Raw genomic sequence first — 14,272 nt, forward strand, 5'->3', positions numbered from 1 at the left:
CTTTCCTTCCTCCCTCCCTCCCTCCCTCCCTCCCTTTCTTTTTTTCTCTCTCACCCGCCCTCCCTCTCTCCCTCCCTCATATTTTTTTTTTTTAACGTTTATCTTGGTGTAGACTCTTTGTAGCGGGCTAATGTTTTAGTAAAAGTCGGCTCATAAACACAGTGTTCTGTGAACAGCCAGAATACACTTGTGTGGATTTTTTCCTCCCTAAAGCAGTCTACTGGTGAGTGTTAAGATGTTCAAACAGCAGCAGAGAGTTTGTGTGTAAGTTATTGAGGAGATGTTGGTTCCTGGGAGATGCACCTGTCCGAGCAGAGCACAAGGACTCAGCGAGCACTGGGTCCAGCTTAGGGCCTTGAGCGTGAATCACGAGCAGGTTCGTGCGTCAGGTTATCGTCCTTATGTTCTTGTCACTCAGAGAGCATGGTACTGAGATGTTCACACTTTATGTAAGGCAGTCTTCCACCACTTGTTAAATGAGCAGAGAATGAAGCCCTTGGGACAAACGGGTACGTGAGACGGCCACATTGGTGTAAATGGATGGACTCTGGCTTTTATATTTTAAAATTATATTCATTTTGATTCTCAAATGTTCAAAAATGAAATACTCTTTATTTTCTAGGATTTAATTTTAGCCTTTTAAAATCTAATCCAATGGCATTTTGGAGCAGCACTCCTCCCTGCCAGCCTGAGAACAAAGGTACAGAGCTGGCCCTGGCACTGTGAGAGGACATCCGTGTTTCAGCAGCTGCTAGTCCTCAGCAGAGTAACTGGCTGCGTGCAGTTCAGGGCTTAACACTGCAGCATGCGTGTGACAGAAAGCCGACGCGACCCCTTAATGCTGCTCTCGTGTACTTGGATGTCGTGTTTTCTCACATGTTGTGTGTACGACGTTGTTTTGAGGTAGATCCGTGAGGTCTTTCCCTTTCTCTGTTTTGCACATCAGATGCCGTTTCAACTGTGATTCATGAAGACCTGTATGTTGCCTAACCTTTATCGTTTGCCGGTGTCCAGACGTGATGGCAGCAGCGTGTGTACCACAGGGAACCGAGTGTTTCTTTTAGCACATGGAAGATGCTCTGTCTGAAAGTAGGCCCCACATATAAGAGCTACCATTATATCCTGGTGTGTTCCCGGTGTAGTACAGACCACTTGTGGGAGAAAGCGTTGGTGCTGTAATGGAGTACTTGGCAGCTGGCTCTGTTAGAGGCAGTCAGGAGCAGGTTGTGGAGATGAAAACTCACTGTTAGGGTTTAATAATATATCTTGAGCAACACAACTGTGTTACCAGTTGTCAGACAACTACAATGATCACATAACAACCTGTGAGTTCTGGGACCCTCAGTTTTAAAGTACACCAGTCATACTACTGGCTACAGCATCTCTTAGCCTTTATTCTTAAGGATGCATTCTTTGAAAAATTATGTGAATAGTGTGGACTTTTTTCTGTAAAGGGTACATACTTGTACACAGACTCTGTGGGCCCTAGGTGAAGAGTCCCTGGTCTGAGAGCAAATTTACCAAAATACTGCTGCAGGACAAAGAGTCCTGTTCTGTTTCAAGTCTGAGAATGTCATGGTTTCAAAGGACCGTAGAGATGAAGACTTGAGGCTGTCTGATAAACAAGAAACTCTATCTCACAGTTCTTTTTGTGGTCCTTGGCTAGGAATTAATGCTACGTTTTTGTAAAAGAGGAGGGTGAAAGGCAAGTTCAATATTGCAAAAGGGCTGTTCTCTGGATCAGCATCATCCAATAGTAATAAAGCTGTGTGTAATTAAAAAACTTCTAGTCACATTTAAAACTAAAAAGAGAAACAGGTGAAATTAATTGTATTAATCTATTCAGCTTAACACATTATGTCCAGAATACCATTTCAACTTCTAATCAGTATAAAAAATAATGAGATATTTTCCCCCTTGTTCTTGGTGGGGGTTTTTTAATTTGTTTTTTGTGTTTACCAATCTTCAAAACCCAGTGTGTATTTTTACACTTGCAGCACATCTCGGTTTGGACTGGTTGCACTGCAGGTGCTTCACAGCCAAGTGTGGTCAGGCGGCTATATTGGACAGCGCCAGTTGGTACAGAGCATGCTTCATGGTTTGCTTACTCTTATCGGTTCCTTTAGCCAGAAGTCCTTTATAGACCAGAGCATATTGTACGAAGAGTTCCTTTTCTCTCCATCTTTTGCCTTTTTGTTGTTTTTGGGTTTTCAGCTAATAGAATTTTCTTAGGTTCCTATGGGAACCCAGAGGATAACAGGTTTAATTTAATTTTATTTATTATCCTGCTTGGAAATACAGAAAGTTGGTTGTAATTGTAATCACCCGCCATCCTTGGCAATTGTTAACTTTCCTTGTAGGTTCTCATCGAGGTTGGCTTTGCTTTAGTTTTGCATTTATACTAATCTTTGCTTATGATTTCTTTAATGTTTCAGCTATCGCAAATGTATGGATATTTTGCTAAACCATTTAGTATTTCAAGTATGATTGTGGCCGCACTTTTTAAATACCTTTTTAATTTATAGCCGATCAGTAAGTAAAAGCAGGATTTTTTTTTTTTTTTTTTTTGGTTATTAAGTAGATTCTGTGTCCACTAAGGGTTTTTGATAGAACGTTACCTCGGGCTTCTAATTCTAATTCATGGTTATTATGAGCTGTGTCCAAATCAAAGTATGTGTGTTTTTATTAGCATGCTGTTTTAACCTAAAGATTAAGTTCCATGATTTTTATTTTCAGTTAGAATATTGACGTTAATTAATTGCTTAACAGTTTGTCTTTATTAATTTTTTTGATTTGTCTTACAGTGGAAGAGAAGAAAAAGCCTGAAGATCTTCCCTCGGATGACGATGTTCTCATTGTGTATGAGCTAACCCCGACCCCTGAGCAAAAAGCTCTTGCAAGCAAACTTCAGCTTCCTCCCACTTTCTTCTGTTATAAGAGCAGGCCAGGCTACGTCAGCGAAGAGGAGGAGGACGGTCAGTCTCTTGTTGCTTGAGAGCGTTCTGCTCATGCTCATCGTAGTGAATGGGGTGACCAAATTGGCTTCAGCCTGCTTCCTAGAGCCCACGCCTGCCGCCTTGCAGGTCGTTGTTGATCCTAAGTGTATGTGTGAGCGGTCAGTGGGTGTCACGACGGAAAGGGCTGCATTCATTTATTAGCATTCCCTGGGTGGCTGCCGTGAACAGGGCAGGCATTTTGAGGGGACAGAAAGCAATTCTGATTTCCCTGGGGTCTCAGAGGGGTGGGCGAACTGTGAGGCAGAGACAGGATCTGAGTGGGGAAAGCTCTGTGGGCCCTGTCCAAGCGTTCAAGCAGGGGAGTTAACGTGCTGAGAATAATTTCAGCAGGACAGTTGGGCAGTGGTGTGGAGGACTGGCGTGTGGGAAGTGGAGATGGGAAGGGAAGCTAAAATGCCAGAGCAGCTCAGACAAGGCATTCGGGGTGTAGAATAGGCAAAGTTGGTTGCTATTTGGTGTGGGTAGTAAGGGAAAGTGTGAAGTTGGAGATAATTTTCCTAGATTCCTGGCTGGAAAATCTCCTGAAATTTACTGGAAGTTCTTTTATTTAATAAACCAAATTGTACTTTAAGATGAAGATTTCGACACAGCTGTCAAGAAGCTTAATGGAAAACTATATTTGGATGATTCAGAAAAATATAGACCGTTAGAAGAAAATCTAACAGGTATGTAACAGTAAAATTACTAGTTACAATGTTTTTTAAAAATCTCTTGTTTGAAAGGAATCTCGCAATCTGGTCACCTCTGTAATTACCAATTTTGCCTTGGTGATTTAAAATATTTAAAAAGAACGTGAAGTGAAAAACATTGTGCACCTGGTGGTGCTTATTCTCCTTTAGAATCCAAGGTCTTGTTATTTGGGTCTGGAATCTGTAGATGACACTGAGGGCCATTGTTTGTGGAGTAGGTGGACTTCATCTACTTTCGTCTTAACTTTCTTTTCCTTGTGTTGTATGGGATTTTCAGGTAATGAGAAAGAATGTATTATTGTTTGGGAAAAGAAACCAACAGTTGAAGAAAAGGCAAAAGCAGATACGTTAAAGCTTCCACCTACATTTTTCTGTGGCATCTGCAGTGACACCGATGAGGACAGTGGAAGTGGGGAAGGCTTTCACTCGGAGCTGCACAGAGTTCAGGAGGCTCCAGTAAGACCGTCTCTGTGTGTTCCTTCTGGCCCCGTTGCCTCTGTTCTCGCGATAAGCTAGAGGGTCCTTACCGCGTGGTGATAACAATGGGGTGCGTCTGGCAAGCGGTCGGGCAGCTCGGGCAGCTCTGGCCGGAGGAGGAGGACTCGTGTCTGCCCGGAGGACTGGAGGCCCCCCTGTGACCGGTGTGTGTGTGCTGGGCTTGGGGAGTCAGGGCGGCAGCATGGCGGTGCAGATGTCCCTAAGAAGGTCTACGCCCTGCAAAGAACGGTGTTCAGCAGTTCATTTTCTGTGCAAGTTAATTGACTGTGGAGTGGGCAGAGTGGATAGGAAATAGCAGCATTTGAAACCTGGTTCCCCCGACCTATATGCCTTGCTTTGCCAATAACTTCGTGATTTGGTTACTTTCTTAGCTCAGGTGTAGTAATTTTAGTAGCTGTCAACACCTTGGTGTCTTAATTTGTATTCCACAGAAACTTAGAAGACAAGGTCCCTGTCTTGTAATTGTTTACAATCTAATTTTGACATATTCAGAATGGTTCCTTGCCTTTCAAGAAATATTGTTTTTTAAAAATTGTTGGAAAGATGGTTAAAATGAAACAGTCCTGGAGTTAGTTATGAATGCAGTGGTTTATTTAAAGGATACATGGGTACAGAGAGACGTAGCCCAACACACGGCCTGAGTCTCTAGGAGACTTACTACCCTTCACCGTCTGTCTGACTCCGAGGAGTCTAGCTGGCCTGCTTTTTTAGCTGTCCACCTAGGGTGTGCCGCCTGCTCCACAGGCTTCAGCTTATTCATCGGTGTGCGTATAGCTGGTGGCCATCAGCTGATGTAAGGGCATTACTTCCTTGTTTATAACCAAATAGATTTGTGGAAGCCCTATCTGAAGTTTTCATCAGCGGCCTTGCTATACTAAATCTGAAGTATATTTTAAATCCCTCAGCAGTTTCCCTGGACTCAGTGGAAGTACACAATATGCGATTTTTCTTAATCATCATCTCTAGTTGCTGCTGCTGGAGGCTTTATTTATTTATTTAAAAATTTATTTATTAAAAAAAATTTTGGGGGGCCGCATTGGGTCTTCGTTGCTGCACACGGGCTTTCTCTAGTTGCGGCGAGCGGGGGCTTACTCTTCATTGTGGTGCGCGGGCTTCTCATTGTGGAGCCTGGGCTCTGGGCGCGCGGGCTCCATAGTTGTGGCGCACGGGCTTAGTTGCTCCGCGGCATGTGGGATCTTCTCGGACTGGGGCTCGAACCCGTGTCCCCTGCATTGGCAGGCAGATTCTTAACCACTGCACCACCAGGGAAGTCCCATGTCTTGAGATTTTTAATCCTTCTGCTTTCATCCACTTTTCAGAGGCTTCTTCTGGTCACTTTATTCAGTCCAATTCAGCTGTAGGTGCTGGGAGAGGTAGGATGGAAGGTGGAATGGGAGAGAGAAAAGTGTGCTTACTCCATTTTGTCCAGAACTCGAAGTCCTCAGTTTCTTTTAAAATAGGATATATGACCTTTTGTGTCAATCAGTACTTAATGGCATAGTTATCTGTTACTTCCTCTTTGCAGAAATCCCAGAAGGAGGACATAACTAGCATGGCCGACAGTGTGTGTACAGATGGCAGTAAAGTGACTGTACCATTTTTGTGTAAATCAGAAGAACCAGAGTTTACTACCAAATCTATTAGTTCACCACCTTTTTCTTCTGAAACTGTCGATAAACCTGTGGATTTATCTACTAGAAAGGAAAATGATGCGGATTCTACAAGCCAAGGTACAATTTGATATATGTTTATAAAAACCTTCTAGGCATGCATTACTACATAAGGTACACCTGTGATTTTGAGAGGATAGACGTGTAAATGCAGATCCAGAAACTCCCTTTCTTAAAACAAAATTTGAGATGATTAAAGGGGCATGAAATATTTTGCTTTTATGAGCTTATTTTTTACAATTGAGAATACAAAAAATCTTTAGATATTTCCTGAAATCCTGCCTTTGAATGAATGTTTTAGATTATATTAGATTGTGTAAAGCAGAAACTGTATAGCTCTCTATCTGACTTAGTATAGATCTACATCTCATTTTTAAAAAATGATTTTGGGTATGCTTTTGGTATATTGTTCATTGAGAATAGTACCTGAAAACTTAATAACAGTGAAGAAGCTCAGAACTTGGATGTCTTTTATAAGTTTTCTTCAGAGAGACAACCAGATTATAAATGTTCCACACCTCATCCCACCCCATCCCTCTCAGTAGTACAGCAGGTCCTACCCCCATTCTCTTTGGGTCCTGAGTAAAGCTTTGATGTTCAACATGTATTAAATGGAATACTAAATTGCTCTTTTCCTTTTGCCAGTGGAAAGCAAAACAGTTTCATTTGGATTTGGAAGTAGCACAGGGCTGTCATTTGCAGACTTGGCTTCCAGTAATTCTGGGGATTTTGCTTTTGGGTCCAAAGGTAAGATCAGGAGGAGCGGTATTTTTTTTTTTTTTTTTTTAAACATCTTTATTGGAGTATAACTGTTTTACAATAGTGTGTTAGTTTTTCCTTTACAACAAAGTGAATCAGTTATACATATGTTCCAGGAGGAGCGGTTTTAATGATTATATTACAGAAATAGGCACATCTGGAGGAGCAAGCCCTTTGTTACTCACCTGGCCATTTGTTTCCCCAGCCCTACCCTCCAGCTGTCTAGTGTTGTAATAAAGGAAGGGCTTCTGTTTTATTGTTATTTTTGCTATTATTAATATAAACATAAGAATTTTCAGGCTTCCCTGGTGGCGCAGTGGTTGGGAGTCTGCCTGCCGATGCAGGGGACGCGGGTTCGTGCCCCGGTCCGGGAAGATCCCACGTGCCGCAGAGCGGCTGGGCCCGTGAGCCGTGGCCGCTGAGCCTGCGCGTCCGGAGCCTGTGCTCCGCAACGGGAGAGGCCACAGCAGTGAGAGGCCCGCGTGCCGCAAAAAAAAAAACCAAAGAATTTTTTCTTAATTCATTGTAACTCATGGTGCTAGTCTTCTGCATCCTGAAATGCAGAACCATCACTCCAGTTTTGGAATAACCTCGGGATTAGCACATTGTTCTTTTAGTTATACTTTTGATTTACTAATATTTCAAGATCTGTGCATCAGTAGTTTTTAAGGAGATGATTTTGCAGTTTTTTATTTTTGCTATATCCTTTATTGTGCTTTTTAATATAAGGGTTGTACTCATTTATAACTGGTGAGCTTTCCCATCTTTTCCAGTGATTTTTTTCTATTTTTGGTCCATTTGGGTATCATTTGTAGAAAATAATCCTTTTCCTTGATTGTTTCAAAAGCTTGACACAATTAGCATATTTTCTCATTCTTAAGATAGCTTTCATGTATCTGATTATAGCACCACCTACATTGAACAAGATGCTTGATTTGTCGAATAAATTTTATTGAAGATACATACTTACATGATTAATCTAATTCAGAATAGTGTTCTTCCCTCTCACATATTTTTGCTTGTTTCACTAACACTGGGTTTAGCCAATCAGCAAAAAACAAACAAACAAACAAAAAACAGTTCCTATCATTTATGGAAACACATATAAAATTTTTAGAAATTACCTTCAGATGCTACATTATGTTGGAATTCATAGCTTCACTGATGTCAGGTTGCTTTATTTTTAATTTATTAATAAGTAGTCTGAAGTCACAGGGTTATAGGTCAACAAATACAACAGTATAGTGAGTATAATTATCCACAAAAAGCCAAATAAAAATTGATGTGTTAGGTTGCTTGATACTTGGTATACCTTTTGCAAAGTACTCCATCGGTACTGTACAGAAAAGTGTGAGGTAGGCAAGATCCATGCCACGTGGGAGGCCCGTCCTGAGTATTGTTTGCTGATGTTCAGCTCCTTTTTCCGTGAGATTATTTACCAAGCTCTTTTTTAAACTACACTTCTTGTTTTGTTCTTAGATCTGACAGGAATTTGTGCTTTGTCTTTTCAAAGAAGTAGCTTTTGGTTTTATCAGTTCTTTTGTTTATGTTTTTTATTTATCTTCAGGTTTTGTCATTACTTTCCTTTAAATTATCATTAGTTTTCTTGCATGTTGAATGCCTGCTTTATTTAATTTAGATTGTGCTAGTAAGCACAGAATAGCATTTTGAAACTAAATGCCCCAGAATCAATTTCATAGCTTTTCATGGGGAATTTTCACACTACTGTAAGTTTTAAAAAATATTTTAGAATTTCATCTTGCCTTGTTTGATTAAGAGCTTGTGGGATTTAATTTTTTTTTTTTTTAAGGTAATCAATTTCACCAGAATGGTTTTTTGTTTTTTAAACTTATTTCTGGCATTGTGTGGACCTTTTTGATCTTAAACTTTTTGTTTTGGTTGGTTTTAAGCTACGAGGAGTCTTTTTTTTTTTTTTAATCCTTTCCTCCTTTTCTGTTACGTGTTATTTCTGTGGTGATTACTTTTTCTTTATCTGTTCATTTTATTTTTGTTTCACGTTTTCTTTTGTTCCTTTTTTTTCCGTCTTCTACTGAAAGTCCTCTTCACAGGCAGGTCTGTCAGTCACTCCCTGTCTTTTGTGTAATATTTCATATGGAAACTAAGAGAGCACGAGGAACACCTGTTTATCTGCTGCTCCCCTTTGTCTGTGATTTGACATTTTATCTCATTTCCTTGAGATTTTGTAATGTTTTCATTAAACCTGGACACAGAGTGGAAGCTTCCTAGGTACTATTATCTAGAACACAGTTGTTGATATTATTGACGTGTACATCTTTATACTCTTACTGTATAAGTTCTTTCTCCTGTCCCTTTAGAACAGTGGTTTTCAACTCTTGGCTTCATATTAGAATTTCTTGGGAGCTTTTTAAAGTAAAAAGAAACACCTTACAGTTATGTTGGGCTCTCTGGGCCTGTGGCCCAGGCATTGGTATTTTACAGAAGCTGTTCGTGTGATTAATATGCACCCAGTGTTAAGAACCATTGCTTCAGAGGAATTTTGAGACTTTCTGCCATACCTCTCAGGGTATTGGGGTAATTTAAACTTTTTTTCTGCTTGGGAGTTCCTGAGCCAGTTATTTTTGAGCCCTTTGCCTGTGTATCATGTAGATCTGTGGTAACTGTTCTGAGGAAGCCCCCCACACAACCTGAGATTGTGCTCTTCTTGTTTCAGAGCATTCTTTTGCTGTATCTTAAGAATTTTTTTCTTTTTTCCTGTTTTTTTCTACCCCATTAAACCTCGCTTTGGAGTTACTGCTTTAGACACTCATTTTGTTCTTTCTTCAGGTTGCTGAGTTTTTAACTGATCTGTGACATTTTTGCCTTCTCCTGAGTTTTTGCATCAGATGTAGGATTAGAGAGCAGTGATTTGTCAGCAAGCGATGAAGAGTTGAGAGGTTTCTTTCCTCTAAGATAGTGGGGAATGTATTAGCAGGCTGGGTCCTCACATTCGAGATGCAGATGAAGAAGCTTTTAGTTTTCACCTTCTCCCTGTGAGGGAGAGTAAAAGTCTTTGTTTCTCTGCGTGGGAGTGGGGAGCCTTTTCACCCCTTAACTTAAGCCTAGAATTGCTTGAGGACAGTGGGGGTCAGCTTCTCCCAAGGCTGCCATTGCCACCTGGCCAAGAAGTTTAAGCTCCAGCTCTAGTTACCTTAGGAGGAAGTTGAGGTAGAGAAGTTATAAACGTGTTTAGTCTGCTTCGGCTAATATGGAAGTAGCAGATTTGGCTTCTTTGAGAACATTTTTAGGTTCAAAAGTTATATTTTCCATGTGATAGAATGTTTTATGAAATGAACTACCTTTGGAGCTGAGCTGGGTTTTCAGCGTTTCAAAGAACCTGCTTTTTAAATTAAGAACCTGCTTCATTACTGAAAGTTCTTGTGTAGTTTAGTATCATGAAGACCTAAGGCTCAGACAATCCTAGACCCTATCTGTATATCCAGGCAAAAATGTTACTAAAAGTCCTGTGTACTCACCACATGAGTTTAACATGCCAGAAGAGTACAAGTTTAAACATTTTTATTAGAAGTATGTTACATCATTGGAAATTAGATTCATTCATAAAGTAATCTAACTGGGATTAAGAGCTCTTTAAAATAGATACCACTGTTTAAGTATCCTAATTTATTCATCAGATAAAAATTTCCAGTGGGCAAATACTGGAGCAGCTGTGTTCGGAGCACAGTCAACCAGTAAAGTTGGCGAAGATGAAGATGGTAGTGATGAAGAGGTAGTTCATAATGAAGATATCCATTTTGAACCAATAGTGTCGTTACCAGAGGTAAATATTAAAGAGTGAAAACCTTACTAATAACTTCACATTTTAAGTTTAAAACTTGACCTGGGCTTGATTTGTAGGGCTGGCCTTATTTGCATTTCTTTCAGAACATTGACCGTTTCAAATGGAAACTCTTTATTAGAAGTTCGGCCTTTAAGTTCAAATAGTCTTTTTTTAAAAATTTACATACAAATGTTATTTGATAAATTCTATATGAAATCCTTGGGAAGAACTTAATTTTTTCGTGTTTGTTTTCAGTAACATAATTCTAGGGGCAAAAAAAAAAAAAAAACCAACCAACATCTAATCTCTTATTTGCCACAGTCCTTCCAATAAAAAGTAAATTGTACTTTTTCTGGATAAGAATGTTGTTTCAGGCAAATTACTTTTATCAGTTTCAACCTCAATCAGTAGATAATATTTCTTTAAGAACAAGCATTTTTTTGAAACCTCTCCTGTAAAAAGAATGTATTTAGTTTCCAAAATGAGGAAAAATGTTACATAAGAGGAAAATGTGTAATGACAAATTTTTCCTGCCTCATCCAAATCAGATGTCTTTGTAACCCTAGGATGTTAACTGTTTTCAATTCTGTTCATGCCAGTGTCTTAAGGAATTTGGATCTTGGAATTTGTTATGGAATATTTTATAAGCAGCAGCTTATAGATAATTTCATCTCCTGTCACAGGTAGAAGTAAAATCTGGAGAAGAAGATGAAGAAATTTTATTTAAAGAGAGAGCCAAACTTTACAGGTGGGATCGAGAGGCCAGTCAGTGGAAGGAGCGTGGGGTTGGAGACATGAAGATCCTCTGGCACACGATGAAGAATTACTACCGGGTCCTGATGAGAAGAGACCAGGTGCTCAAAGTGTGTGCCAACCACATCATCACCAAAACAATGGAACTGAAACCCTTGAATGTTTCCAACAATGCTTTAGTTTGGACTGCCTCAGATTATGCTGGTGAGCTCTACACTCAAATGCTACTTTCCGGTTTGGGGATTTTTCTAAAATTGATAACAAATACAAAAAACAATTTATAACAGTTATTATAACACAAAGGTCACTGTGTTGTTTGTTGTTTAATAGATGGAGAAGCCAAAGTGGAACAGCTTGCAGTGAGATTTAAAACTAAAGAAATGGCTGATTGTTTTAAGAAAAAATTTGAAGAATGTCAACAGAATTTATTGAAACCCCAGGAAGAACAGGTATCACCGGGAGCAAAGGAGACAAATCCTGTGGTGTTTTTTGATGTTTGCGCAGATGATGAGCCTCTGGGACGTATAACCATGGAATTATTTTCAAACATTGTTCCTCAAACTGCCGAGAACTTCAGAGCACTGTGCACTGGAGAGAAGGGCTTTGGTTTCAAGAACTCCATTTTTCACAGGGTGATTCCAGATTTTGTTTGCCAAGTAAGTCTTAACTGTACATCACAATGGGTGTCTAGAAAAGTGCAGCACACCATCTTGGGAAATTTGGGTGTTTCTCCTTATAATTTTCTTTAGACTTCTTTAGCATTTCCACACACCCAGCTTCTGTCGCCACAAGAACTTTCAGCCTAAAACGGTTCATATTTTTAATGCCTTGAACCTGCTAGAAATCAAGGGTGGGAAAAGATCTTTTCATTTTTTTGTCTTCTTTCACAAGTGGGTATTTCTTAGTTTTCAGACTACAATCTCAAAGGAGCTGGGTGTTTAGGACCTACCCTTTAGTGGTTAGTTCTGTATGTATTTTAACATTTTATTTGGGATTCCTGTTAATTGAAATCTTTTTTCAGGGGGGAGATATCACCAAACACGATGGAACAGGAGGACGGTCCATTTATGGAGATAAATTTGAAGATGAAAATTTTGATGTGAAACATACCAGTCCTGGCTTACTATCCATGGCCAATCGAGGCCAGGATACCAATAATTCTCAATTTTTCATAACACTGAAAAAAGCAGAGCATTTGGACTTTAAGCATGTAGTATTTGGGTTTGTTAAAGATGGCATGGATACTGTGAAAAAGATTGAATCATTTGGTTCTCCTAAAGGGTCTGTTAGTCGAAGAATTATTATCACAGAATGTGGGCAGATATAAAATCATTGTTTTTCATAGTAGATTTTACCTGTATAAACAGTTGAATTGAAGCCTAGCTGTTACGACAACATGGTATGTTCAGCTTTTGAAAATGGACATTTCCAATGTATAAATATAAAATTGCAGCTTATAGCTGTTGTCACTTTTTAATGTGTTATAATTGACCTTGCATGGTGTGAAATAAAAGTTTAAACACTGGTGTATTTCAGGTGTACTTGTGTTTATGTACTCCTGACATATTTGTATTAAAATGGAGTAATACTAATCTTGTTAAAAGCAATAGACCTTCTCAAACTATTGAAGGAATATGATATATGCAATTTTAGTTTATTCTAAGATATTAGACTTCCTGCATGGATATACTTACTGTTTGGATAAAGGGACCATGACTTGGATAGTTTTTATTTCAGATTTGGAATATATTTGGTAATTTTCACTATTGGTGTGCTCATTTATGAATAAAGATTCACTTGTGAGTGGGTAGAGCCAGAGGGTAGAGACTTAACCAAAGTGCTCTTCTATAAATTCTTGCACCTCCTGTATAGCTAACAGAGTACCTTCTTTCCTTAAAATGTTATGTAGCTTCCTGTGCTCTTCCCAAGGTATTAAATTAATTTTTACATTTTAAGTAAGTTGAGTATTTAGACTTTTTAAAAAACCTGTCATCTGTTTCTGCTACCTCAAACTGCATTTGGTTCTGATAGAACTTGAATTTTTCCTTGCAGTTATTGTGATAAAGTATTATGAGTATTTTTAAAAGGTCTATACCATGTTCTTTGGTTAAAGATTTGGTTTATACTAGATTGTTGCAGTACCTTTTTCTGGTGAATTTTGTAGCAAAAATAAAGTGACAATTGTTAACAGCCATGACATTTAAAATATTCATTACTTGTGCATCTAGTTGTTTTTTCATTCTGGAACCAGAGTAAGGAGATAATTAAAAATCCGTAAACTTAAACTGCCACCTAATTTCCAGAGCTCCCAAGGAGAGGACTGTTTTCCAGTTGGGTATACACTGAAAACTTACTTGGAAATGGCTAGCGTCAAAAGTTCGACAGAAAAAGGGGTACGTTCTCATCAGCCTGCCCCTGTGGCACCACAGAGCACCCTGGGAGAGCACATTTTGCGTAATCCAACCACTGGGTGCCTTCTGCCCTCCGGGGTTCTTTCCAGCGGAGCCGCCTCATTTTGGGTAGTGAGGCAGTGGTGCTGTCGTGCCCTTTGGGGTTTGGAAACAGGCTGTCCTGGGACAGCACCTGCTGGCCGCCCGTAGTGCGGGGGTCACGTGGGGTCCGTGTGCCGGGAGCGGTGGACTGCCCCAACCCACCGAGTGTGTGGGGGTGTGTGTGGATGCCGGTGGGTGGTGGATGCATGTGGGTCCCCGCGCGCGGCTGCCTGGCGGAGACACTGGTGCCTGTCACGTTTCGGGGCGGCTCCCGAGGGATTCCAGGCTGCGGGAGGCACCCGGAGGCGCCCTAAGGCATCACAACTGTGGACTCACAAGCTTGGTAACGAATGCTTTGGCCGGAACCGACTTCTCCAGATACAGTGTCTCACAGCTGCTTCCGATAGGTTCGAGCGCTTATGAGACGGGCCCGCGCGGACTGCCCCTCGGCGCGACCCTCTGGAAGGAAAGGAAGATACGAGAGCCCCGCGCTCCTGCCCGCAACGCGCCCCCACCGCCCTGGAGCACGGACCTGCGCCAGCGGCCACGCTTTTGCCGGTGAGACGTCGGCGGCGCAGCGCGCCGTGCGTCACGG

General features: G+C 40.5%; 1 protein-coding gene across 2 annotated transcripts in view; it reads left to right on the forward strand.

Annotated features, from left to right (window-relative positions):
• The window catches only part of LOC131765129 (E3 SUMO-protein ligase RanBP2), a 49,652-nt gene extending 36,512 nt beyond the window's left edge, over window positions 1-13,140 (forward strand). Inside the window, exons 21-30 of one of the 2 annotated variants that reach the window (XM_059078576.2) lie at window positions 623-700; window positions 2,805-2,975; window positions 3,590-3,682; window positions 3,984-4,162; window positions 5,730-5,934; window positions 6,520-6,621; window positions 10,287-10,432; window positions 11,116-11,389; window positions 11,516-11,841; window positions 12,207-13,140. In XM_059078576.2, the coding sequence (XP_058934559.1) occupies window positions 623-700; window positions 2,805-2,975; window positions 3,590-3,682; window positions 3,984-4,162; window positions 5,730-5,934; window positions 6,520-6,621; window positions 10,287-10,432; window positions 11,116-11,389; window positions 11,516-11,841; window positions 12,207-12,512 (1,880 nt within the window). In that variant the 3' untranslated portion in view covers window positions 12,513-13,140. The remainder of the gene's footprint in view (window positions 1-622; window positions 701-2,804; window positions 2,976-3,589; window positions 3,683-3,983; window positions 4,163-5,729; window positions 5,935-6,519; window positions 6,622-10,286; window positions 10,433-11,115; window positions 11,390-11,515; window positions 11,842-12,206) is intronic. The other variant, XM_059078578.2, reaches the window with a different exon arrangement.
• The last annotated feature ends 1,132 nt before the right edge of the window (window positions 13,141-14,272 follow it).

This window comes from Kogia breviceps, chromosome 11, assembly GCF_026419965.1.
Source record: "Kogia breviceps isolate mKogBre1 chromosome 11, mKogBre1 haplotype 1, whole genome shotgun sequence".
Classification (NCBI taxonomy): domain Eukaryota; kingdom Metazoa; phylum Chordata; class Mammalia; order Artiodactyla; family Physeteridae; genus Kogia; species Kogia breviceps.